Genomic DNA, 26,894 nt, shown 5'->3' with positions numbered 1-26,894 from the left:
GATGCAGGAGGAGAGTTCCCCTTGCAGCAGCTGCTGCAGCTAAAGCAATGACGGGTGCTCCCACGCCGCAGCAGCGGCCTGAGTGAGTGGCAGCCAGCTCAGTGCAAGCCTCAGCGAGAGCTGGACATCTTAGCAAGCAGCCACAGCATTTCTGGGAGCCTGCAGCACGCTGTCCTACCCCGCCATGTGCCCGATCCCTGCCCAGCCTAGTCATTCCACGATTCACAGCTCTCTGAGAATCACCCATCTGTCACTGTGTCGCTGGACCTTACAGTGTGTGCACCCTGGGGAAAGTCCTCCCGGGTGTAAAGGAGAGCGAGGAGTTTCCAGAGGCTTCCCCTCAGAAAAGGACCCGGTTCTCTATGAAATACTCCAGATATCTAGAGTAATTTCTACAGGCCCCTGTTAAATGGCTAGAGAACCCAGTGGTTTAATCCTTACTCCAGTCTGTTGGTCTGTCCCACAAGGGCATGGGTTGGGGAGGAAAATCTGGACCCCCTGTCAGGTTGCCATTATGGCTCCCTGGCGGTATGCCCCCAGAGACATGCTGTGGCTGGGAGCGTTTCAGGCCTGCTGTCAGCCCCTCATGTGTGAGCGCCTGCCCTGGGCATTCAAATGCAGAATCACAGAGACCAGGGCCATCTCCAGCTTTTTTGCCACCCGTAGAGGTGAAGAAAAAAATAAACCTGATTGAGCTGCTGCCGAAGACTAGGAGAGTGAGTGAAGGACCCGCCGCCAAAGATCCGGACATGCTGCCCCTTTCTATTGGCCGCCCCAGGCATCTGCTTCCTTCACCTGCAAGTTAAGAGGAAGAGAAAGTGACAGAAAAGGAACCAGAGGGAGACGTCTAGTGCCTGTGTCATCACTGTGACTTTACCTCAGAGTCTGTCCCCTCATCCAGCACTCTACAGAGCCTGGCAAGGCACCATGCATGTGCTCACTCGCTGCTCCAGTTCAGAGGAAGCCAAGCCCACATGAGCTGCAAACATGATGTCCCTGCAGTCTGGGCCATGCTCTGCAGCTCTCTGCACTTCACTCATGCTCACCTGCATCTGGCTGGGCTGGGCTGAGCAATGCACCACAGGTAAGCGCCCTGCGAGGCTCCTTTGATCCACACGGTGAGGAGGTTTGCCCTTCCCCCTTCAAGCCATCCCAACGCACATGGGGGTCTCCCCTCTTGGGCTCACTGCAGCGGGGGGCAGGGAGCAATTCCGTGGGGGACTCTCTCGGCCCTGGCTGGGTAGAATTGGACACACTGCTCCTAAGGCTGCATAAGGCAAATGGGTTCTTCCTTCTCCCTGCCTAGGTGCCGAGCTGCCTGGTGGGTGAGGCCAAGGCCCCACGGGGTGAATGTGTTGCCACGGCTTCCTGTTTGGTGCAAGGATTTCCTGCTCCCAGAGGCCTCGGCTGGACGCCTGGCTGATGGAATTCTCACCCATAGCCCAGGGCTCGTAGTGCATTGGAACTGAGCCCTCCTGTCCCACTCTGACCGGCTGGCCCAGCCGCTGTTTGCTTCCAGGATGTCAGGGGACGGGCCCGTGAGCTCTGTTATCACTGAGGGCTACTATTGCCAAGGCGGTGGAGCTTGCCTGTTTGGAGCTGGGAGCGTTTGGGGCAGCTGTTTGTTTATCTCAGAGCAGTGGCTCTCAAACTTTCTGGACAACTGGACCCCTTTCAGGAGTCTGATTTGTCTTGTGTACCCCAAGTTTCACCTCACTTAAAAACTACTTGCTTATAAAATCAGACATAAAAATGCAAAAGTGACTCAGCACACTGTTACTGAACAACTTTCTCATTCTTACCATATAATTATAAAATAAATCAATTGGGATATACATACTGTCCTTACACTTCAGTGTACAGTATATAGAGCAATGTAAACAAGTCATTGTCTGTATGAAATTTTAATTTGTACTGACTTCACTAGTGCTTTTTCTGTAGCCTGTTGTAAAACTAGGCAAATATCTAGATGAGTTGATGTACTTCTTGGAAGATCTCTGCATACCCCCAAGAGGGCACATATGACTGTCTTAGAGACAGTCAGATTGAGACTTCGCTGGGGTTGAGGGAGGAGGGATGGAGGCTGTGCACTTCCTTCTTCTCAGCTGGTAGACTTTCCAAATGAAAAGGCTATGGGCTTGTTAGCCGGGCACCCTCCACCTCAGCTGGGTAGAAATAACAACAAATGCCCCTGCTGACCTGCAATGCTCCCTGCCTGGTCCAAGAGCCAAGGGGCAGACTTTGGCGCAGGCTGCAGGAAATCCATCCAGCTGGGTCTGAAACATGACCGAGGAACATTGGGGGCTGCTGTTCGGCTCCTACGTCCATCTTCAGGCACCTAAAGGAGTGGTTTGATTTTCAAAGGTGCTGAGCTCCCACTGGAGTCAACAGGACCTGCTGGGGAAAATCAGGCCATCCACTTAGGTACCTAAATATGGACCCAGGAGCCTGACCTTAAGCCACCCATGTTGACAATCTTGCCTGAAGGATTTGGTTTCCCCTGGTGCTTTATGCCCTCCTGTCTGCAACTCAGGTGAGCTCTTGACCTCCATCCCTGGGACCCACTCCTGCCCCACACACCTGAATTCCTAGGTTCAGCTGCTCTGTGCACTTGTAAAATTCTCCCTGCTGTGGACGATGGCAGGGCTGGATGCACTTTGCTTCACAGACATAAATGGGGCTGGTGCCCTGGGCCCACAGTATCATATTCCAGAAGGGTATTGTGAGTATCACAACCACAGCAGGTCGATGGATGGCCTCCCGCTCCCTGCATGACTACTTCCTGGATGCAGCAGTGTCCAACGCTCTCAGCCACTTGGCCAGATGTCATAGAATCCAATGGCTGTAAAGGAGGCTGGGTGGGGTGGGGAGACGGCTCAGCTTTATGGAGCACAGTGTGAGCAGCGCTGTGCTCATGTGCATACCTTGCAATGCCATGCGTTCTTTATGCCCGTGTGCCAGAGGGGATGTTACAAGTTGATGCATTAAGCTCAGCTGCGTGGAGCCAAGTAGCTAGCTCCACGCAACTGAGCTTAATGTATCGACTTGTAACATCCCCTCTGGCACACGGGCATAAAGAATGCACAAATGCATTAACCATCCATCCTGCACCCTCTGCCAGCCATCCAGTCAGCACTAATGCCTGCGTCCTGGCAAAACTGTGTTTAGCAAGAGAAAACAGAGACCACGATCCCAACCGCTGTCTGCAGAGTCTCTCTCTCTCTCCTGAGCCCTGCAATCCTGCTGGTGTTGTAATCACCCCTGTGTGTGAGGGGAGCTGCAGGCACCTCCCCGCTCTGCACACAGGTTGCTATCTTGGTTGGCTCAGGTGCCATGGGAAATGTGGCTGTATCTCTAATGTTGCTATATCTGCCTCCCCGGGGCTGTTGGCACAGTGCAGGTCCCCCTTTCCAGTGGGGCCAATGGACATGGCTTTCCTCGCTGTGTCAGCCCAGATAACGCTCTGGTCGCATCTTGGCTTGGCAATCAGTGAATTGTGTGCTCAGTTCCTCTTTCCTCAGTTCCTTGTCAGCTGTTCCCCTGGATGTTTCCCATCACACGGGCTGCTGCCAGTGCTGTCCGCTGGGGTATTCCGCCTGGCCAGTGCAGCTCCTCGCCAAGCTCTGAGCAGCCGTGGTCAGGCTGCTGACTCAGGCTGTGCGCTGTGCGGCTGAGGTCACGCACTCCAACAGCCAGCCTTTGCTCAGACTCAGCACTAGTGAGTTGGGTGCCATTACCAGTTGTCACTTGCAGCTGGGGCTGTGTTAGTGTCTGCGAGAGGATCCAGCTCCCAAAAGCCCAGCCATCAGCTCTTACCAAGTGGTCTGGCCATTTTGCCACAGCTCAAGCCATTCTCACTTGGTCCAAGCTTGGGTTGCCATGTCACGTGTTATACGAGGCTCCTTTGCTTGACCTTTCACAGGGGCTCCAATTCCACCTCCCACCCCCTGGTGGCGCCTCTCAAGCATTGTGGACACTCGCATCTGTGGCTCAATTGCTAGCAGGGATCCTCAGGGATCTGAGTCTCAGGGTACGTCTACACTACGGGACTATTCCGAATTTGCATAAACCGGTTTTGTAAAACAGATTTTATAAAATCGAGTGCGCGCGGCCACACTAAACACATTAAATCAGTGGTGTGCGTCCATGGTCCGAGGCTAGCGTCGATTTCTGGAGCGTTGCACTGTGGGTAGCTATCCTGTAGCTATCCCATAGTTCCCGCAGCCTCCCCCGCCCCTTGGCATTTCCGGGTTGAGATCCCAGTGCCTGATGGGGCAAAAATCATTGTCGCGGGTGGTTCTGGGTAAATGTCGTCAGTCACTCCTTCCTCTGGGAAAGCAACGGCAGACAAGCATTTCGCGCCTTTTTTCCCTGGATTGCCCTGGCAGATGCCATAGCATGGCAATCATGGAGCCTGTTTTGCCTTTTGTGACTGTCACCGTATGTGTACTAGATGCCGCTGACAGAGGCGATTCAGCAGCGCTACACAGCAGCATGCTTTTGCTTTTGCATGACAGCAGAGATGGTTATCAGCCATACTGCACCATCTACCAATCCATAAATTGGTAATAAGATGATCATGGCTACCAGTCCTTTTGCACGGTTCCATTTGCTGCTGTCATAAGTGCCCCTGGCTGCTCTTAGCCAGGGGTGCAAAAGCCAAAATTGGGAATGACTCCCTGAGTCAATCCCTCCTTTTTGGTATCTAAAAATAGAATCAGTCCTGCCTAGAATATGGGCAAGTGTACTAGGCCTGGTCTACACTAGGATCTTAAATTGAATTTAGCAGCGTTAATTTGAACTAATTGCTCAACCGTCCACACCAGGAAGCCATTTAATTTGAACTAGGGGGCTCCTTAGTTCGAATTTGGTACTCCACCCCGACAGGTGGAGTAACGCTAAATTCGACATGGCTAGCTCGAATTAGGCTAGGTGTGGATGCAAATCGAACTTAGTAGCTCCGGGAGCTATCCCACAGTGCACCACTCTGTTGACGCTCTGGACAGCAGTCGGAGCTTGGATTCTCTGACCAGCCACACAGGAAATGCCCCGGGGAAATTTGAATTCCTTTTCCTGTCTGGGCACTTTGAATCTGACGTCCTGGCTGGACATCGGGGCGAGCTCCGCAGCACCTGCAACGATGCAGAGCTCTCCAGCAGAGGAGTCAGCCCAATGCAAGAATAGAAAGAGATCCCCAGCATGGACAGACCGGGAAGTCCAGGATCTGATCGCTGTGTGGGGCGAGGAGTCTGTGCTGTCGGAGCTGCGCTCCAACAAGCGTAATGCAAAGACCTTCGAGAAGGTCTCCCAAGCCATGACACAGAAAGGATACAGCCGGGATGCGATGCAGTGCCGCGTGAAAGTCAAGGACCTGAGGCAAGGCTATCAAAAAGTCAGAGCGGCAAACGGACGCTCCGGAGCACAGCCCCAGACATGCCGCTTCTACGAGGCACTGCATGCCATTCTCGGTGGGTCTGCCACCACTGTCCCACCACTGACCGTGGACTCAGTGGATGGCATAGTGAGCCAGGACAGTTCCTACTCGATGTTCGCCGATGGGCAAGACGACGAAGGGTCCGTGGAGGAAGGCGCAGGCGACAGCGAACACAATGCCGCTTTCCCTGACAGCCAGGATCTGTTCCTCACCCTCACAGAGATCCCCTACCAACCCTCACCGGCCGTGAACCCGGACTCAGAGTCAGGGGAAGGATCAGGCGGTAAGTCGTATAAACAAGAAAATATTTATTTGCTCGAAAACATGTATACCAAAAATATAAATTCTATCTATAAATACTATATCTAAAAGTTTTTAAAGGGAAACTAAACGAACAGTAGGTCTACACAGATTGGGATGGAACAATAGTCCTCCATGGACAATTCCACAAATGCTTCAAACAGTTCCTCAAATACCCTCCGCAGGAGGTTTCGAGGAAGAGGTGCCCTATTTGGTCCTCCGGTGAAGCTCACTCTTCCACGCCACGACATCCTCAGATACAGGGGAACCATCGCCTCTACCAGCATGGCCGCGTAGGGTCCCGGTCGGTGAAGTGCTTCCCTTAACATCCTTTCTTTCTGCACTCGAGAGACACGCCTCAGGGTAATCTCGTTACTGAAGTGCTGCATCTAATTAGGGCAATTAGCGAATAGTTACTGTTCTTAATGGTTTACTTATACTTTGCATAACAAAGCCCCGCGCTTAGCAGCCACGTGCTGTAGGCCACACAGGAAAAGCATACATTGATCTTTCCCCTGCAGTGTCGGGAGTGGCTGCAAAAGGGTCATAGTATCTGATTTCCAGATTGCCGTTAGCACGATGGCACAGCTATCCGTTAACTGATAAGCATAATGTACTGTAAGGCTTACCAGGACTCTCTGCTAGAGGGATTCTGCTCTCTCTCCCGACTTCTCCGCTCTCCTGTGCAATGGCGCAGCCAATCAGAGCGTAGGCCAAAATGTTGTGCTTCTCTGGAGACCACGTGACACTTGTTGTCCGGTACGGTCTTCTTCATGGAAATTGACTAGACGGTGTTCACTGTTCGCGAAAATGTATCTGTACAAGGAAATCACTAACTTTCCCCATCACACAGCTTCGGGTCCTTCCCGGACTGCCCCGGCATCCCCCTCGCAGAGACTGGCAATGATTAGACGGCGAAAGAAGAAGACTAGGGACGACATGTTCGCTGAACTGATGGTCTGCTCCCGAGCAGAGGCTGCAGAGCAGAAACACTGGAGGGAGACCCTATGTGAGCAGCATCGCACACTCATGGAACGTGAGGATAGGTGGCGGCAGGAAGACCAGCAGACCACCCAAACGCTACTTGGTCTCATGAAGGAACAAACGGACACGCTTCGTCGCCTTGTTGATGTCCTGCAGGACCGCAGGCTGGAGGACAGGGCCCCCCTGCAGTGTCTCTGCAATCGCCCTCATCAGCCAAGAAGTCCTGGCCCCCCCTCACCCAAAAGTACAAGACGGAGGGGTGGTAGAGGACGTGAGAACTGTCACTGAACCAGAGCAGAGCGGCCGTGTACCCCGCACTTCTCACGTTAGAAATTTGTAGAAGTGCTTCCCTTATAGGCTCAGCCAGTCCCAAATCCAAGGTTCATCCCCCCACTGTTTATTAGATTAATAAAAGCTGTTTGCTGTTAATCACTGTTTCCGTCATGTCTTTCCTGTCAGAGGATTTTTCGGTGTATGGGGTGGACAGGGGTTTCATACTTGCACGGTATAGCCTACAGTACCAGGGTACAGACTTGGGGAAAGGATCAACTGCGGGGCACACACACACTGCAGTCAGTAGGCACCAGGGTCATTCTGTGTTGTGTATGCTGCCCCTGTTCATTTCGTAATGTGTATAATTGTCCAGGGTCCTAGCGCCTGTCACGCCATTACTGTGAAGGCAGGCTGCCCTTACGATGCACTTGCAACGGATCCACGAGCCTATCCGCTGCCCTGAGCCCCAACAAGAGCCCTCATCCACGGACAGATAGTCACCCTTCTCCCACACCCATCACCCCTTCCCACGCAGAAACCCGCAGCCCACTGCCGTCATCCAAACCCCTATGCAAAGAAGGCACCACTCGCCCCTTCCTGCAAACCCTCCCCTTCATGCAGAACCACTGTCATCCGTCCCCCACCCCAGAGACCTATGTAGGAGCAGGAGGATGTCAGTCCTCTATGGAGGAAGCGGTCTGTACGTCAGTGCACACCGTGCCCAGCACAGTATGCGTCCATGTCTCAACACCAGAACAGAAATGCAAAGTAAAAGAAAGATTTATTAATAATGAGTGTAACAATTACTTTGCTTAAAAACGTGCTTTGGAAGTGGGGGAAACTTGGAGAACAAGGCATGTAGCCGCAGATCCAAATCGACACAAACTGACACAGGCCCAGGGTCAGTTTCTCTTGAAAGCAAGTGGAGAGTCATAGGTTACCCTGATCTCTGAGGAAACTTGCTTTCAAAGCCTCCCGGATACAGAGCGCTTCCCGCTGGGATATTCTCTCGGCACGGGTGTCTGGCTGAGCGTAAACTGCAGCCAGGCGATTTGCCTCAACCTCCCATCCGGACAAAAAGGCCTCGCCCTTGCTCTCACACAGATTGTGCAGCACACAGCAAGCAGCAATAACTACGGGGATATTCTTTTCGCTGATGTCCGAGCGAGTGAGTAAGCTCCGCCATCTCCCCTTGAGACGTCCGAAAGCACACTCCACCACCATTCTGCACTTGCTTAGCCGGTAGTTGAAGAGTTCCTTCTCACTGTCCAGGGCGCCTGTATAGGGCTTCATGAGCCAGGGCATTAGCGGGTAGGCTGGGTCCCCGAGGATCACTGTAGGCATCTGCACATCCCCAACCATTATTTTGTGGTCTGGGAAGAAAGTACCTGCCTGGAGGAGTCTAAAGAGACCAGAGCTCCTGAACACACGCGCGTCATGAACCTTGCCCGCCCACCCGACGTTGATGTTGGTAAAACGTCCCCTATGGTCCACTAGTCCTTGCAGCACCATGGAAAAGTAGCCCTTTCGGTTAATGTACTCGCTGGCCTGGTGGGCCGGTGCCAGGATAGGGATGTGAGTCCCATCTATAGCCCCACCGCAGTTTGGGAATCCCATCGCGGCGAAGCCGTCTATGATGACCTGAACGTTTCCCAGGTTCACTACCTTTGAGAGCAGTTGCTCAACGATTGCGTGGGCTACTTGCATCACAGCAACCCCCACGGTAGATTTGCCCACGCCAAAGTGGTTCGCTACTGACCGGTAGCTGTCTGGCGTGGCAAGTTTCCAGAGGGCTATGGCCACTCGCTTCTGCACACTCAGGGCTGCTCGCATCCGGGTGTCCTGGCGCTTCAGGGCAGGGGCCAGCAAGTCACAGAGTTCAAGGAAAGTGCCCTTACGCATCCTGAAGTTTCGCAGCCACTCTGTGTCATCCCAGACCTGCAGCACTATGCGGTCCCACCAGTCCGTGCTTGTTTCCCGGGCCCAGAATCGCCGTTCCACACCATGAACTTGACCCTTTGCCACCATGATCTCCACTGCCCGGCGTACCCTGCTTTCTGAGAGGTCTGCGCCACTCTCCTCACCGCGCTGCCGGAGCCTCCTCGCCCGATTTCTCAGTAGCTGACTGTTGCACAGGTGGACGATAAGGTGCGAGGAGTTGACAACGGCCATAAGTGCAGCGATGATCGCAGCGGGCTCCATGCTCGCAGTGCTGTGGCGTCCGCGCTGTAACCGACCAGAAAAGTGCGCGAACAGATTTCCCGCCGGCGCTTTCAGGGAGGGAGGGCGTTTGTGAGTGACGGTTGAATGATGACAGTTACCCAAAACCACCCTCGACACATTTTTCCCCCAGCAGGCATTGCGAGCTCTACCCAGCATTCCAATGGGCAGCGGGGAGTGCGGGAACTGTGGGATAGCTTCCCACAGTGCACCGCTTCCAAAGTCGACGCTGGCCCCGTGAATGTGGACTCAGAAATTCGAATTAGTGTATTTAGTATGGATACACAAATTCGACTTCATAAGGTCGAATCCACAAATTCGAACTAAGTTGATTCGAAATAGTCTTGTAGTGTAGACAAGGCCCTAGAGAACCAGAGAGCACAGCTGCTCTGTGTCAGATCCTGCAGAAATTATGAGCTGTATGCTATTCACAGGGGGTGCTCCTGCAACAACCCCACCTGTTCATTTCATTCTTCCCCCAGCCTTCATGGGCTACCGTAGCATTGTCCCCCCACTTGTGTGATGAAGTAATAAAGAATGCAGGAATAAGACACAGTGACTTGTTAGTGAAGGCAGCCTCCAGCTGCTATGATAGTCCAGACAGGACAGTAAGGAGTGCATCCCTCTGCTAGTTCAGGGGCACTTGAATCTTTTCTTTACACATGAAGGGTGGGGGCTGATGGAGCTCAGCCCCCTGTTGCTATGACAATGATGGATATCAGCCATACTGCACCATCTACCAGGAAAAATTAGGACCAGGCAACCTTGATCAACCTGTCCCAAGCAAGTTGGTATGGTTACCAGTCCTTTTGCACTGCCCCATGTGCCAATAGGCTGATGATGAGGACGGGTAGCAGTCCTATTGTACCATCAGCCACCCATGGCGGGGTGGGAGGAAGGATGTTGTTGTTGAGTGCTGCACCATCCCGTCTATCTGCAGCATTCAGTAAAGATAGGGTGACATGTAAAAGAGTCAAGACAGGATTGTTTTCCCTTTCACTTCTGGGGGTGGGTGGGAGGGGGTGCGTAAATTGCCTAGCTATGCCCTGACCCACCGCGGACACTGTTTTTGACCCTAGAAGCATTTGGAGCTCAGCCAAGAATGCAAATGCTTTTCAGAGACTGCAGGAACTGTGGGATAGCTTGAGTCCTCCAGTCCATGAGCATCCATTTGATTCTTTGGCTTTCCGTTACGCTTGCCACGCAGCAGTGCGCTGAGTCCCTGCTATGGCGTCTGTCTGGAGATATTTAAAAAATGATTTTGAATTTCGTCTTCTGTAACGGAGCGCTGATAGAACAGTTTTGCCTGCCCTTACAGCGATCACATCCGCATCGTCCATGCTGGAGCTCTTTCTTTATTTTGATTTTTAACTGCATCACCACCCGTGCTGATCGGAGCTCCACGCTGGGCAAACAGGAAATATTCAAAAGTTCGCAGGGCTTTTCCTGTCTACCTGGCCACTGCATCCGAGTTCAGATTGCTGTCCAGAGCGGTCAGTGGTGCACTGTGGGATACCGCCCGGAGGCCAATACCGTCGATCAGCGGCCACACTAACCCTAATCCGATATGGTAATACCGATACTAGCGCTACTCCTCTCGTTAGGGAGGAGTACAGAAACCGGTTTAAAGAGCCATTAAAATCGATATAAGGTGCCTCCTAGTGTGGACGGTTGTGGCGTTAAATCGGTTTTACGCTCCTAAAACCGGTTTAAACGCGTAGTGTAGACCAGGCTCCAGGCCTCAGAACTCTACATCTGCTGGATCTTGCCCCTTTGGATGTGGCCCCATGCTACACACACATTTCCTCCCCGATCCCTACTGCTGTCAGCACCAGGGGCTTTCCCATGTAGCCATCCTGCTGGAGCTTCAGGGCTGTGGGGCCTCATTTTGGTGCTGATGCTATTGAATCTGTCAGGCATGGCTCTGACACACAGGAATTCAGCAGAGCGACTCTGCTCAGGTTCTGCACTGACGGTTGCTAAGGCCCATCTTGTAGGGCACTTCCAGGCTGTGTGGTGCAGCGGCAGCAACGAAGCGTTAGGCTGATGGCAGATTTGAGTCTTTGCTGTCTGCACATTAAGAAAGAGGAAGCCACATGGGCACTGTTGGTGACTGGTTTTAGTAACCACATGCAAAGCAGGCCTAGCGATATATACGTGCACTGTTGCTCTGTTAAGATCTGGTGGCTACTGCAATCGAGGACCGGGAGACTCACTGTCCAATGCCCATCCATTACACAAGGCGTTCTGAAGATATTTTCTAGAAGGGCATGGTGCCCCTGAACTAGTACTGGCCCTTGGACTCACCCTGGAGCATAAACATGTGCTCTCCCACAGCCTCAGTTTGTTTACATTTACAGGAGATAATGCTTCCCTTTTCTTGTTTACAGTGTCACCAGAAAGTGAGAACAGGTGTTTGCATGAGACTTTTGTAGCCAGCATTGCAAGGTATTCACATGCCAGATATGCTAAACATTCGTATGCCCCCTCATGCTTCGGCCACCATTCCAGAGGACATGCTTCCATGCTGCTGATGCTCATTAAAAAAAAAAGTGTTAATTACGTTTGTGACCGAACTCTTTGGGGGAGAATTGTATGTCTCCAGCTCTGTTTTACCCACATTCTGCCATATATTTCATGTTGTAGTAGTCTCAGATTACTCAGCACATGTTCATTTTAAGAACACTTTTGCTGCAGATTTGACAAAACACAAAGCAGGTACCAATGTGAGATTTCTAAAGACAGCTACAGCACCCAACCCAAGGTTTAAGAATCTGAAGGGGCATTTCCAGCAGATCGAGGGATGTGATCATTCCCCTCTACTCAGCACTGGTGAGGCCTCATTTGGAGTACTGTGTCCAGTTTTGGGCCCCACACTACAAGAAGGATGAGGATAAATTGGAGAGAGTCCAGCGGAGGGCAACAAAAATGATTAGGGGGCTGGAGCACATGACTTATGAGGAGAGGCTGAGGGAACTGGGCTTGTTTAGTCTGCAGAAGAGAAGAATGAGGGGGGATTTGATAGCTGCTTTCAACTACCTGAAAGGGGGTTCCAAAGAGGATGGATTTAGACTGTTCTCAGTGGTAGAAGATGACAGAACAAGGAGTAATGGTCTCAAGTTGCAGAGGGGGGAGGTTTAGGTTGGACATTAGGAAAAACTTTTTCACTAGTAGGGTGGTGAAGCACTGGAATGGGTTACCTAGGGAAGTAGTGGAATCTCCTTCCTTAGAGGTTTTTAAGGTCAGGCTTGACAAAGCCCTGGCTGGGATGATTTAGTTGGGTTTGGTCCTGCTTTGAGCAGGGGGTTGGACTAGATGACCTCCTGAGGTCCCTTCCAACCCTGAGATTCTATGATTCTATGATTCTATGAAGTGCCTGCCAAAATCTGAGAGGGATGAGGTGTGGAGCATGCTTTCAGAAGTCTAAAAGATCAACACTCTGATGCAGAAACTACATAACCTGAACCACCAAAAAAGAAAATCAACCTTCTGCTGGTGGCATCTGACTCAGATTATGAAAATGAACATGCGTCAGTCTGCACTGCTTTAGATCGTTATCGAGCAGAACCTGTCATCAGCATGGACGCATGTCTTCTGGAATGGTGGATGAAGCACAAAGGGACATAGGAATCTTTAGCACACCTGGAATGTAAATATCTTGGGACGCTGTCTGCAACAGTGCCATGCGAACACCTGTTCTCACTTTCAAGTGACATTGTGAACAAGAAGCAGGCAGCATCATCTCCTGCAAATGTAAACAAACTTGTTTGTCTGAGTGATTGGCTGAACAAGAAATAGGACTGAGTGGACTTGTAGACTTTAAAGTTTTACATTGTCTTATTTTTGAATGCAGTTATTTTTTGCACATAATTCTACATTTGTAAGTTCAACTTTCATGATAAAGAGATTGCATTACAGTACTTGTATTAGGTGAATTGAAAATACTATTTCTTTTGTTTTTTACAGTGCACATATTTGTAATAAAAAATAAAGTGAGCACTGTACACTTTGTATTCTGTATTATAATTGAAATCAGTATATTTGAAAATGTAGAAAAATCCAAAATATATTTAAATAAATATTGTTCTATTGTTTAATTGCACAATTAATTTTTTTAACTGTGCAAGTATCAGAGGGGTAGCCGTGTTAGTCTGGTTCTGTAGAAGCAGCAAAGAATCCTGTGGCACCTTATAGACTAACAGACGTTTTGCAGCATGAGCTTTCGTGGGTGAATACCCACTTCTTCCGAAGAAGGTGCCACAGGATTCTTTGCTGCTTTAACTGTGCAATTAATCACGATTAATTTTTTTAATCGCTTGACAGCCCTAACACAGATCCATACAAAATAAACCCTATCTGCATTTCCCCCCATTCAGCTCCTTGGGAGGCCATCTTCAGATAGATGGGTCCCCCCACATTTTTAAACTGGTGAAAAATGACCAGAGAGAGAGAGAGAGAGAAAGGGCACACACACACACACACACACACACACACACACACACACACACGCGCGCGTGACCAGCAGCTTCTGCAGTCAGGTGACTTTGTTGCCAGACAACTGCTCCCCTGACAGACCAGTTCTCCAGGGTAAAATCCAGCCTTTTTTTCCAAGGGGCTTCCTTTTACAATGGAGGCCCATCAAGATTTAATGCACCTCTGCTGTTGGAGGAGGAGGCAACATCAGCTCATGGTGGATACACAGAGCCCAGGGGACATTCCTGATTAAGTTGTACAGGTTGGTCTCCAAAATCACTGCAACACTAGAGCAAGTAGAGCAGGTCAACATGGTTTTGAACAAAAAAATCCTGGCTGGATTTTATCGGAACTCCAAGAGACCAGGTCCATTTGGCTAGAAGTTTTCAGTGGAAAAATGATGCCACTTTCCAGACAAAACATTTCAGTATTTTGTGTTTCATTTTGATGTTTGGAAACTGAAAAACAACAACAAAAATGGTGGTGCTCAGCATGGCCTCCTGGTGGTGACGTGGAAACGTCAGCCAGTCCAGTCTTGGTCTTGGTCTCCCGCCCTAGTTCCTTGCAAATGGCTGAAGTATTTTGGCTGCAACTCCCTCCCACCCCCCCAAAGTTCAACCTGAGGCAGGCATCCTGCGTGGACAATTTCAGCCCAAGTGGATAAGTTTGGTACAGCTTTAGGGAACTGAAAACAAGGCCCTGTAACAGGAAGCGCTGGGCAACCTTACTAACAGGTGGTGCTACCAGCCTGCTCCACCCTGTGAAAAGTCCACTGCTATTTTCCTGTGTACATTTCCCCACAGGATTCTTGCTCAGTCGTGCTAGAACGAACACCTGCAATCAGAGCAGCAAGAGATTCAGGGTCTGTCTGGAGCAGGGCTCAGATGGAATTGTCTCAAACACAGTTTAATGTGGCGACTTAGTAGCGTACTACCACGAGCCCTGCGGTTAACGTGCTCTGTTCCCAGCGGTCAAGGCCTGGCCTACCACACAGAGTACCAACAAACTGCTGCTAATTTTCTGTAACAGCGTCTGCCTGGTACTTTGAACCACGCTTTGGTTAAGCATTAGCTGCTCTCGAACGCTTTAAAGCATAAACTCCACGCAGCCACCTGTAACGCACAGCAGAGTGCCAGGCTCCTCCTCAGAACAGGGCTCAGACTAACTGCCCCTGGACCACAGCAACCCCAGCCTCCCAGGCACGGTGCATCCCGACATCACAACCTCTGGGGAGCACAGGCTGTGTGTGTCTGGCTGCGTGTTCTGGGAGGGTGGGGGGCCAGCAAGTTGAGACACTGTGAAAACCATAGTGAGCAGTGGAAGCTCACAGCACACCCGTGGTGCATCTGCCACTTTGCAGCGTGTCCGGGGTGCTGCTGCTGGCAGCATCCTTTGATCTAGGAGATTTTCGACTAGAGTCCTTGGGCTTTTCTCCACAGCTCTGGCAGTTCTCAGCAGGCTGGGCCCAGGGGAAGGGCTGTCGGGGGCTCGGGTCCTTCCTTCTTTTTGAATATGGTTTCTGACACCTAACCTGGAGCCTGGCCGGCCCAGCCCTGGGGATGGAGGCCATGCTGGGCCAGTCCATCTGACCCTGACCTGATGCCAGGAGTCCTTGGAGGAAGCCATGGTCCCGCCGTCCTCTGCCTGTAACTGGCTCCTTGCTACAGAGATGACGGGGGTAGGTGATGGATTCTTTGGGCCCCAGTGTGCAGGGATCAGCTCACCAGGGTGGGAGGGCTCGGGGTGGGGGGGTAGCAGGGGCTATCAGTGCCCCTCCTGGTCACTGGTTACACATTCACTCCGGAGTTTCAGTGACAGCCTCTGAGAGCCTGGGATTCGAAGGCAGGGCACATCAATGCCACTCGTTCCTCCCCCGCCTGGACCACGAGCAGGGGCGGGATGCTCTATGGCTCTGCCATGTCTGCCCTGCACAGTGCCCCCTGCAGGAGGAACTCATAACACAGACAGGGGAGACAGTGTGTCCTCCGGGGAGTGCCGCCAAGATGGAGCATTGCCTCTGCACATCCCAGCCGCTCGCAAATGGGGTCGCCCTCGCTCAGTCCACAGGGCCCCTGCAGCGGCTCCCTCCTTCCTCTGCGCTTCCAGCACTCTGCGTGCTCCCGGCCTCACCAGCATGGGCAAGACTGGGGAGACCCCGCTGCGAGCAGCCGAGAGCAGGGGCTGAGCCCTGCCAGCATCTCCTCCCTCCCACTCCCATGCCTTGGGGTTCTGTGCCATCCCTGCCCCCCATATACCATCTTCCCCTGCCTCCCCCCTCTAATCCCCCACTCTTTCTCTGCCATCTCCTTGGGGAGGGGGGCTGTCTCATTTCATGCTGACCCCATCTCTCCCCACCTCTCCCTCGCCATGTGCTGTGCATGTCCTGGTGCTGCGTCCTCTTTCCTGGCCTCCACACCTGCGCTCCTTGCTCCCCGCAAGCTGACTGCCCCAGCCTCCACGCCATGCAGGTCACACAGACACGGCCCTCTTTGCCGCCTGCTTGGCTTCCTCAGCTCCCCCTGGCTGCCCGTCCCTGCTCCTATTCCAAGTCCACCTCAGCGCCTCCCTCTGGTTCCCCCACACCGAGCGCCCCTCCCCCAAATGCTTGTCCTGTCTTTGGAATGGCAGGGAAACACTGGTAGCTCCTCAGGGCTGGCACCCGGCCTGGTAACGCAACCCTGCTCCTCAGCTGGAGCAAGAGCCATTCCCTACCCCCAACAAACATCTGCCCCCAAGAAGTTGCCCCTGCCCTTCCCATGGAGCTGCCGAGGGCGGAGGGGTGTGATCGGTGTGGTATATTACCAGTACTTGGTGTCTCTTTGGCCAGGGCTGGGCAATGGGTCTAGGGTGGCTCCTGCTGGGCTGCAATGGGGGTAATCCCAGGGGTGAAAGGGCTCCAGGCAGAGCCCAGCCTGGTATTCCAGTGCCAGGGAGCTCAGATCTGTCAGTGGGAGAGCCAAGCTCGGAGGCTAGGCAGAGCTCTTCCTCAGCTGGCAAAGGGCCTCAGGCCAGGGTAAGGCAACCCAGCTCCATCACTTGGGGTGAAAAATACACCCCTCCCCCGAGCCTCGTGTGAACCCAACCTCCCTCTATGTGGACAGCACTCTGGGGACAGACTCCTTCCAGCGCCTGCCTGGGGGGGGATTAATGGCAGCAGGTACCTTTCCAAGCCCTGAAGGAGAGCTGGGTGTGGCTCAAAGCTTGTCTCTTTCCCCATCAACTGTTCCCCCACCCAACTTTGTCTACTGGGACCCAGCGTTGTGCTAGAACGCTGCCCTCTGGTGGCTATGTACAGTCATGGGAAGGCTGGTCTGTGGCTTATACAGAAGGCTGGATCCAGGATTCCTAGGTTCTTATCCTGCCTCTGCCTCTGCTTCGCTGCATGGCCTTGGGAGCCTCTTGCCTTCTGTGGCCTTGGGTCCCCTTCTGCAGAATGAGGATACAAATGGGTCTGAGTTTCCCCTGCCTGCACAGTGCCCCAAATAGGAGCTGGGCAGAGCATTGGTGATCTGCAGGCCTGGCGTGGGGGGCAGCAGGCTGTGCTCAGGCTCCTGGCCTGCAGACTGTAGGAGTGCCCTAACCCTTCTCTCTTGGCCCTGCAGCACCCAGGCAAATCAAAGGCCGAGCCATGATCCGCCTCCCAGCCAGCGAGGAGGCCGGCAGGAATGCCACGTTCTCCGGCTCCTCGCCGGAGTCTTACCTCCGCAGCCCGCTGACCAGACTGATCCTCCCCACACTCTACTCCATGGTGCTGCTGGTTGGATTGCCAGCCAATGCCCTGGCTTTCTGGGTGTTGGCCACCAAGACCAAGAAATGCACCTCCACCCTCTTCCTGCTCAACCTGGCCGGTGCTGACCTGTTCTTCACCCTCCTGCTGCCCTTCAAGATCTCCTACCATCTGCTGGGCAACAACTGGCTCCTTGGGGACTACGCATGCCGTGCCCTGGTCACCCTCTTCTATGGGAACATGTATGGCTCCATCCTCTTTCTCACCTGCATCAGCCTGGACCGCTACATCTCACTGGTGCACCCCTTTCTGTGGAGGGGCTCCCGGCACATCTGGCAGGCGGCGGGAGTCTGTGTGGGTGTCTGGCTGGCTGTGGGGCTGGGTTTGAGCCCGCTGCTGCGCTACCCCCATTCCCAGCATGTCCCAGAGCTGAACATCACAACCTGCCATGACATCCTGGAGCCGGACACGGAACGCGAGCTGGCCTACTACTTCCCTACGCTGGTGGTGTTGGGCTTCGCCATGCCCTTCGTGCTCATCACCTTCTCCTACGGCTGGGTGCTGTGGCGGCTGCTCCGCAGGGGGCGGCACTATGGCCATGTGGTACGCCTCCTGGTCCTGGTGCTGCTCGTCTTTGTCCTGTGCTTCACGCCCAGTAACGTCCTGCTCTTCTTCCACTACCTGCAGCCCCAGCCCGAGTGGCACAACCGCACCTACACTTGGTATGTTCTGGCCCTGGCCGTCAGCACCTTCAACAATTGCCTTGACCCCTTCATCTACTTCTACGTCTCCCAGGACTTCCGGGCCCGGCTCCATGCCAGGCCCTGCTGCTGGAATGGGGATAACAAGTCCTCCTCAGGCAGGGCCTCTGAGAAGCTAGTGCTGCCCCAGAGGTCCAGCGAGCAGAGCCAGCCCTAGGCCAGGGGAGCCCTCAGGCAGTGGGAGGTGACTAGGAAGCTGCTTTGTGTTTCCCCCACCACTGCCCATGGGGCAACCAAGCATTTGCAAATGGCTTGCTCCCCAGCTCTGCCCCCAGCGCTTCCTCTGTGGCACAGGGCCCGCACCTCACCCTGTCCCAGCTCTGGGCGAGCTGCACAGAGGGCACCTCCAGCCATGCCATGGGTGCAATCTCAGCAGAGGGAGACAGGGACCAGGAGCAGCACTGACACTGCCTCCCTCTGGGTCCTTGGCTGAGTCTCTTCCCCTTTAAGTGGTGCTGCCCTACCCCATGGGGCTCCGTGCCTAATGCACGTCAGCCCCTCAGTATCCTCAGGCTCTGCATGCTCCAGTGAGCTGGACTCACCAGCTGCAGCAGGGTCCCCGTGGCCTCTAGGGGCACACACTGCAAACCGGCGTGGCCAGGGTCAGGGGTGCACATGGAGACATGGGCCCTGGTTACTGAGTCTGGAACTCAGCTCCCACACTGGCTGCTGCCCTCTGTCACGTGTCAATGTGCTGCCGTGTTGTTGTATTGATAGTGTGGATCTGCGCTAAGATGCGGCCAGGGGAACGTGGCCAGTTTGGCAGAGAGGCTGCTGGCCCCTGTTCAGCCTGTTTGGATCAAGGGGGTAAAATATTCACTGGTGTGATGCTCAGTAGTGGGGTTGTGTTTGTGCTGTCATTAGGTTTCAGAATCCACCCATTCAGATGAGAGGGCAGTTCCTCCCACTGGCTGGCTGCAGACTCAGGCAGGCTCCCTGCATTGGCAACGCTGGGGTCACGGTTTTGAGGTAAATGCTCCCTTGCAAACAGGAGGCTGAGATCCTGGAACAGGTGTCTGCAGCATGGATGCCGCTCCCAGCTGTGTCCATTAAACTAAAGGCAAAGTGATTTTACCTTCACCGTTTTCTGTGTCCTCATGTGTCTCATGTACAGCCCGCAGCTGGCACCTGTCCTCCCCCAAGTGAGCCTGGGATAGTGGGTGGGGGAGCTGCTTCCTGGGAGCCCATTCCTCCCTCACCGCAGGGTGCTTTCAGCTCAGCCCCAGTGTGACTCTGAGAATCCCCCAGGACAGACCCACACCTTGACCTCCGCTCCATGCCAGTAACTCGGTGACCCACTGCAGCCCTGAGCACCCCCAGTGCTGGAGCACAAACCTCGCTGTGACCCTCCTCTTAGCTCTGGCCCTGGGCTCCTGATGGGACCTTCAACCCCCCAGATGTGCCCAAGGTCCCAGATGGGAGTACATCCACTGAGGCTCCTGCCATGACCACCATCTCTCTGCTGCGGCCCTGAGGCCCCCGCTCTGCCCCTTTCCAACATCAGTGTCAGCCCCCAGCCCTTTCCCTTCCCCCAGGGCTTCCCACAGGCGAGCGCTGTCCCATGATGCAGCTCCCAGCTCCCCCCGCAACCTCCAGGAGGCGGCCAGGGGCTGCTTTCCTCCTGACAGCTGCGTCATCTCAGCTGCTGCTTGTCATGGAAAGCCAAGCACAGGCATAAGAGCCAGCACAGCACTCCTTCCCTCAGAGAAACCCCTTTCCCGCCAAGGCAGCCTCTCCCTGGGGCCGCCTAGCACTGCCACCCACTCAGAGCAGTAACTGGCAACCTCCTGCCACGGCAGCAGCATTCCCAGACACGGCTCCCCCCATACCTCAGCAGGATCTCTGCGTTCACGTCCATCCATTTATCCAGTGGGCTCTGATCTCTCCCAAAGCAGCAGGCACCCCCCCCCACCCACCCACCCTTTCACTGCCTTTCCTAGCAGGAATGTCCCATGCTCCGCCACGGGCAGAGGAAGGGCCTGAGTATGCGAGCCTCCAGAGCAATACAGAGGCTGGCTGGGCAGTGCAGGGACCCTGTGTCTAAGGATACTGCCTGGAGCCATTTCTGTGCTATGAGGAGACCGAGCTCCCACTGTGGGAGACAGGCCTGGAAGTTGGCCAGTCATTCAGAGTCCATGGGGAGAAGCATGACCTTCCTTGAAGGCCAAAACAGCACAGGTGTCTTGGGTCCTGCCTGTTTCAGCCCGGCCCTTCTGGGGCTATGGCTGCTCCCTCACCTGGCCTGCGCTCAGGGGTACAGGGACAGCCTACAGGCCCAACTCCAGCAGCACTCTGGGCACCCTGTGGTGCTAGGCTCCTGCATCCATGTGCTGCAGCTGCATCACTGCTGCCAGAACGGGCTGCAGGCAGCTTCTCCTTCCCGCTCAGCCTGGGCCGGGCTTAACCCCTCAGGGCTCTGGCAGAAGGTGTCACTTAGGGCAGAGGCTGGGGAGGTGCCTAGGGAACCCCCACCACACACTGCAGCCCCTGTGCACCAGAGCAGCTTCTTCGTCTGCACCATTGCCCAGGAGGGGAGCTTGCCCAGCAGCCAAGGGCCTGCACTTGCCCTGCCTCCTGTCCTTCCAGCTGCGTGGCGTCACCCAGCATGTCACAGCCAGCTTCACACTTGGGACCGAGTCTGGCTCCTAACCACACAGACAGACGCGCTGCTGAGCACCCACAGCTCAGGCCTTGGCAGCAGGGCCACCGGGGAACACAATGCCTGGGCAGCCCACAGCTCTGACCTCCCCCAGCGCGGTCTGGGGTGAGCACTGGTGCCAGGTGTGACAGAATAGGGAGTAAGGAGTATTAACCTGGTAATGTTGCATGGGAGTTTTACTAGTTTACTGTCTGCATTAATACTAGATGGTGATGGGAAATAAGGGTGTGTGTAGCAGGGTGGACCCTGCTCCGGCCCTGAAGGGGTTAAAAACAGCCCTGGGAAGGGGCTTTTTGGCTGGGCTGATTGGGGAAATGGCTGCAGCTGGGGGCCACGCCCCAAACTGAGCCAAGGGCCTTATAAAAGGCAGGGAAGCCAGCAGCCCAGACAGTCTCTCTCTGGCTACAGAGAGAGATGAGCCTGGGTGCTTAAGAGCTGACATAGAGTACCTGAGTGGAGCAGGGCTGGGGACAGGCTGAGGAGCTGGGGAGCTCCAGCCTAGAAAGCCCCAGGCTGCGGCCTAGCAGTGGGCCAACAGGTAGTGGGGGTTGCAGAGGGCAGCCCAGGGGTAGGCCAAGGCAGCAGGTCCAAACCCTCCTTGCCTGTGATGAGTAGGCTGATACTGCAGTCTGCCCCAGGATGTGGGGCTAGACAATGACTGACAGTAGCCATATACTGAGGCAAGGTGGAGATAGAGGGTGGGGGTTCCCTAAGGAGGGGAGACCCTAAGAGAAAGGGGTTACTGCCAGGGGGCAGCACCCCATGTGAAAGGGCACCGGGTCCAGGGAGGGACATGGGGGCCAGAAGACAGGTGGATCACCAGCCTGCAGAGGGCGCTCCGAACGCTGGAACAGAGCTAATTCCCGGAGTCACCAGCAGGAGGCGCCGCAGGGGTGAGTCCGACCCGTCTACAGTGTGACTTCACTGAGGGATGATTCTTGACGGCCAGCACGTAAATGATGGCGGCTGCCCTCCGTAACCTGAGGCCCGGAGGGGTTGGGGCCAGGTGACACCCGTCTGCCTGGGAAACTGGACAAAGGCTGGAGGAGGGGTGGGATGTGTGGCTGGGTGAGACTGCTGGAGGGAGTTTCAGTTGGGAGCTGGCTGGGGAGGGGCGAGGCCCAGAATCTGGGTCTGGGCTACCCACTCCCCAAGATGGACCTGACTGAAGGGGTCTCATTTTCTGTACCTACAAGCTCTGTTTTAAACTGTGTTCCTGTCATCTAATAAACCTTCTGTTTTACTGGCTGGCTGAGAGTCTCAGTGAATTGCAGGAAGTGGGGGATACAGGGCCGTGACTCCCCCACACTCAGTGACACCAGGCAAACACCCCCAACCCTCCTCTGCTCAACACATGTGGACCCCGACGCCTTTCTGGCTCCCGCACCCCCTGCTCCCTCCCAGCTCACCACACACCCTGACACCCATGCAACAGTCACAGCCTTCCAGCTGCCTCTGCCTGTCACACCTCACAGCTTGGTCCAGGCCGTTGCACAGCTTGGCCCATGTTGTGGCTCACATGCCCTGGTCACGCCTGTGTGGCTCAGCTCCCATTAGTTGAACCCTCTGGCTGCAAAAAGAGTCTTTTATTTGCACTGCAGGTGGAGGGAATGGGTATAAATATCCAGGAACAGGGCCCTGTCCCAAGCAGCATGTACATAGTATATACAGACACTATAGACACACTCAGAGTTGTGCTGGGCCATGGCATAGCGCAGGTCAGACTCTTCACTGCCTGGCTGCTCTCCGATCTTGGCTACAGCCCCTAATTCGTCCTCGAGCCCCTCTTCTCAGGAGAGGACCCAATGCTGCTGGGCCCTGCCCATGGGCACTGCCTCCACCAGCCACCAGCAGGACCTGAGCTCTAGCCACACAGCAAGAATCAGGGTCTTCTTCCATCTCCCCTCCAGTTCTGGACCCCTCACCCATAGGAGGGCAACCCCTCATTGCAGGAAACTACATGACAAACAGGCATCATGCACTTGGGAACCACAATCAGTCATCACATACACCTCCTGCACAGCCGGCACAGGCACTGTGCCACGGGAAACACACACAGCCATTGCACACTTCCTTCACAGCCATCACAGGCATTGTGCACACTCGAACCACACACAGCCATCACATACACCTCCCACACAGGCACTGTGCCACAGGAACCACACACAGCCACCGCATACACCTCCCACGCAGATGTCATGCACACTGGAGCCACCCAGAGACACACACACACCTCCCACGCAGACACCCAGGCACAATGCACGTCTGCAAAAATTCGCCTCCTTCCTGTAATTTAGTTTCTGCTTTTCCCTTCTCAGTGACTTCCCTTTGCTTTGCAGAGCTGGGCTCAGGAACAATCTCCTGCTCCTGCTTCAGTTGCCCTGCCCATGACCCAGGGCAGGCTCCAGTCCTATGCCCTCCTGTGGAGGTATCGGAGCTGGCGTGTCCCCCTGCTGTGGGTGCAGTGCTCTGGGGGCAGACATTGCTCTGGCTCAATGCCTTAAGGGGCAGAGCCAACTTCTGCATCCCACTAACAAGCGCCTGGAGGTGTCCCCCTTGCTGCCTTTAGCTGACACCACCTGGCCTAGGCAGGAGAGCTGGAGGAACCCTGGGAGGGCAGGGCTGGAGGCTTGAATGCTGTGACCCGTCCTGGGGTGGCTCGCTGGGCTCCTCTGGGTTGGGGGAGGTGGGGACATGGCAGCCAGCCCTGGGAATGCCAGATGGGGAGTGAGGCAGGAGTGTCCAGAGAGGGCTCAGGTATCACAGGATGTTACCTGCAGCTGGCCCTGCCATGCAAGGTCATGTGACCTGCTGCCCAGGCCCGTCCGCCTGGCACTCGTTCTTCTTGAGGATGATGCTGCTGAGCTCCTGCATGAGTTTCTCGTTGATGGGCGAGGGCAGCTGAGCACTCCTCTTCTTGGTGCTGTCCTGCGGGGTTTCGGAGCTGGGAGACAGCTCCAGAGGAAGGGGGAGCAGCGCAGCGCGTGGGGGGCTCCGGGTCCAGTTCTGCTCCCTCCCAAGGGCAGGCAGCATGCGGGGCGGATCCACGTTTCTCTCGAGCGAGGCTGTTTGGGTGGCTCTGAGCCCAGGGGACCTGTCCCACTCTGGGGTCTTTTCGGGCTCCAGGGTCAGGCCCCTTTCAAGGGAAAGCGACTTGGTGAAGTGGGTGCCAGACGCTCTCTGCTCTGAGATGATGGGCCCTGCAGAGTGAAGTGCTGGGGGCGCAGACTGCTCTGGGAACAGGGCCGGCTTCTTGGATCTGTCCACAGCGGGCACCTGGGACAGCTCAGCCAGGAGGCCTCCATCCAGCCCTAGTGGGGCCAGCACTGGGAAGTCACCCACCTCCTCGTAGACAGGCTCTGTGTCCACTGCCTCCTCCTGCTGCTCCTCTACTGAGTCCTGGTGCATCTTCATGGGCTGGGTGAGGGCCAAGGGGAGAGAGGTGAGAGGACTGGGCATCATGCCCTGTGCCTCCTGAGCGAGTTCCCTGCAGCAAGGGCTCAGACCCAGAGAACACTGTGCAGGACTGATCCCTCCCCACACAGGCTGGGGGACAGAGAGAGAGCAGGTACCTACGGGCCCTCACTGTACACCAGGCACAGGAGCCACAGGAGCAGCAGGTGGCTGCCAGGGAGTGGGGGCAGGGCCTTTCTGGGACATCTGCCAGCGACGGGTGTGTGTGTGTGTGTGCAAGCCCCAAGCTGCTGCCCCTGCTTCAGGGGGAGCTGCTGGGTCCAAGTGGCTCCTGTGCCTGACTCACATCAGAGAGTCTAGCCTCCCCCAGGCCTGGGCTGGCCCTAGGCAGGAGGGGCTTCTCCTGCCCCACTGCCACTCTGGGGCCTTCTCAGCCACCAGCTCTGCACCTGCCCCAGACAAGGCTGGGAGCAGCCATGAGCTAGGACAAAGGGTGTGTCCCCTGGCCAGCTCCATCCCATATAGCCTCCCCCTCTGCCCAGCCTGACACCACCCTCAATGCCTACCAAGCCAGACTTTGCCTGGGTGAAAGGGGCCTATGTCTGGGCACCCAGAGCAGGGCTGAGGCCAAGCCTGAGCTGGAGTGATCAGCTGGATGGATAGATGCTGTCCCTGGTCCAGATGCTATTCACCACCAATCGGAGCCATTCTGACTCCCAGCCCAGCTCGGCCATGTTGCCTCCACCCCCTGGCTCCTTCCCTGCTTGTAGGAGACTCTGGCGGGGGATCCAGACAGAGCACAAAGCCATGCAGAACCAGCCCGCCCCCCAGCTCTAGCCACCTGGCATGCTCCTCCCACATGCACTCAGACCCCCGCGGGCAGCCCTGGGCTGGCATGATGGGGCCAGCTGGCTCCAAACACATGGGAGGAAAGGGGGATGAAAACAGTCCTTTCCTGCTGACACCCCAGAAGTGCCCTTAGGGCGACCTGACCTGAGCAGTGATATCGCAGCACAGAGCACCTGGGGGGCTCTCCGCAACAGCAGGGAGTGTTAGAACGATGCTAACGCCTGCCTGGCGCTTGCTGGATGGGGCTGCATCGCCCATCTCTGGGTTGGGATACAGCAGCTGTTGGACAGCACATGGTAACAGCCATTTGGGGCAGCAAAGAAAGGGGACTCGCATGCCCAACTGAAGGAGCAGAGGAATCTAGGGAGGCCAAGTGGACTGACCCACATTCGAATTTGGCCAGAACTCCAAAGCTTGAGAGAAGGGGCATGGGATCTCTAAGGAGTGCAGGTGGCTAGGGCCTCCACTTTCCAGTCCATGCTCCTCAGAGCTAGGTTCCCAGCACCGCACAGGCCATGCCTGGTCGGCACTGCCAGGAAAGCAGATTGCCTGCAGGGTGTGAGCGGAGGCCCTGGAGTGCAGTGGAAGTGCTGTGTCTGCAGCTAATCCAGAGCTCCCCAGGCTACTCTGGGCATGGCATGGCACAGCAAGGCACACAGCAAGGCACCCTGCGGAAACATGCAGCCCACATGCAGATACTTACAAAGAACATAGACAAAGTTCTTCGTGTGTGCAGGCGGCGCTAAAAACAGAGGGAGACGATGAGAGTAAGCGACCGCCAGTGCAGAGGGGTCAGGCTGCAGGAAAGGGGAAAGCAAACCCCTCACGTGGGGCCAGGCAGGACACACTGCTACGCACGGGGTGCACGGCTCACTGCGCAGCAGGGCTGAGACCTCTGCACAGACACAACCCCGCCCACAGGCACAGCTCCCCCCACAGACACAGCCCGGGGGAAATCCCCGCCCCCCCCAGACGTGGCCCCGCAGGCAGCCCCCGCTCACAGACACGGCCCCACCCACGGAGGTGGCCCCCACTCACTCCATCCTCCCGTCCCTCTGTTGCTTGCTCTCCCCACCCTCACTCACTCGCTCATTTTCACTGGGCTGGCTAAGGGGGTTGAAATGCGAGAGGGGATAAGGGCTCCAGCTGGGGGTGCGGGCTCTGAGGTGGGGCCAGAAATGAGGAGCTCTGGGTGCAGGAGGGGGCTCCAGGCTGGGGGTGGAGCCAAGGGGTTCAGAGTATGGGAGGGGGCTCCGAGTGAGACAGGGAGTTGGGGTGTGGGAGGAGGTACAGGCTCTGGGCTGGGGGTGTGGGTTCTGGGGTGGGGCCAGAAATGAGGGGTTCAGAGTGTGGGAGGATGCTCTGGGTTGGGGCAGAGGGTTGGAGTGTGAGGAGCGGGTGAGGGCTCCGGCTGGGGATGCAGGCTCTGGGGCAGGGCTGGAGATGAGGGGTTTGGAGGGCGGGAGGGGGATAAGGGCTGGGGCAGGGGGTTGGGGCCTGGAAGGGTGTCAGGGCTCAGGCTCCGGGCAGCGCTTACCTCAAGCAGCTCCCGGAAGCAGCAGCATGTTCCCCCTCCTGTTTCTACATGGAGGTGCAGCCAGGCGGCTCTACGCACTGCCCCGTCTGCAGGCACCATCCCCACAACTCCCATTGGCCACAGTTCCCAGCGAACCGGAGCTGAGGGGGCAGCGCTTGGGGTGGGGGCAGCGGGCAGAGCCTCATAGCTGCCCCTATACGTAGGAGCCAGAGGGGGGATATGCCGGCTACTTTCCGGGAGCTGCGTGTCATGGAGGCTAGCAG

At 55.5% G+C, this 26,894-nt stretch overlaps 2 protein-coding genes across 10 annotated transcripts in view; one reads left to right on the top strand and one right to left on the bottom strand.

Moving 5' to 3' along the window:
- The window catches only part of LOC123375359 (proteinase-activated receptor 4-like), a 62,564-nt gene extending 43,303 nt beyond the window's left edge, over positions 1-19,261 (top strand). For 2 of the 5 annotated variants that reach the window (XM_045026147.1, XM_045026148.1), the window contains exon 2: positions 17,287-19,261. In XM_045026147.1, coding sequence (XP_044882082.1) covers positions 17,287-18,329 — 1,043 coding nt within the window. In that variant the 3' untranslated portion in view covers positions 18,330-19,261. Of the gene's footprint in view, positions 1-889; positions 1,085-1,306; positions 1,698-15,226; positions 15,363-17,286 lie in introns of those variants that run through there. The other 3 variants (XM_045026146.1, XR_006581415.1, XM_045026150.1) reach the window with 3 other exon arrangements.
- Positions 19,262-22,385: 3,124 nt separating this feature from the next.
- ARAP3 (ArfGAP with RhoGAP domain, ankyrin repeat and PH domain 3) overlaps positions 22,386-26,894 on the bottom strand; it is a 59,322-nt gene continuing 54,813 nt past the window's right edge. For 2 of the 5 annotated variants that reach the window (XM_045027015.1, XM_045027016.1), the window contains exons 33-34: positions 25,798-25,836; positions 22,386-24,248 (exon numbers count right to left, since the gene is read on the bottom strand). In XM_045027015.1, coding sequence (XP_044882950.1) covers positions 23,631-24,248; positions 25,798-25,836 — 657 coding nt within the window. In that variant the 3' untranslated portion in view covers positions 22,386-23,630. Of the gene's footprint in view, positions 24,249-25,797; positions 25,892-26,894 lie in introns of all 5 variants that reach the window. The other 3 variants (XM_045027019.1, XM_045027018.1, XM_045027017.1) reach the window with 3 other exon arrangements.

The sequence above is a fragment of the Mauremys mutica genome, chromosome 8 (assembly GCF_020497125.1).
Source record: "Mauremys mutica isolate MM-2020 ecotype Southern chromosome 8, ASM2049712v1, whole genome shotgun sequence".
Lineage (NCBI taxonomy): Eukaryota > Metazoa > Chordata > Testudines > Geoemydidae > Mauremys > Mauremys mutica.
The sequence above is the reverse complement of the archived record's forward strand: the minus strand, read 5'-3'. Positions and strand labels throughout refer to the sequence as shown.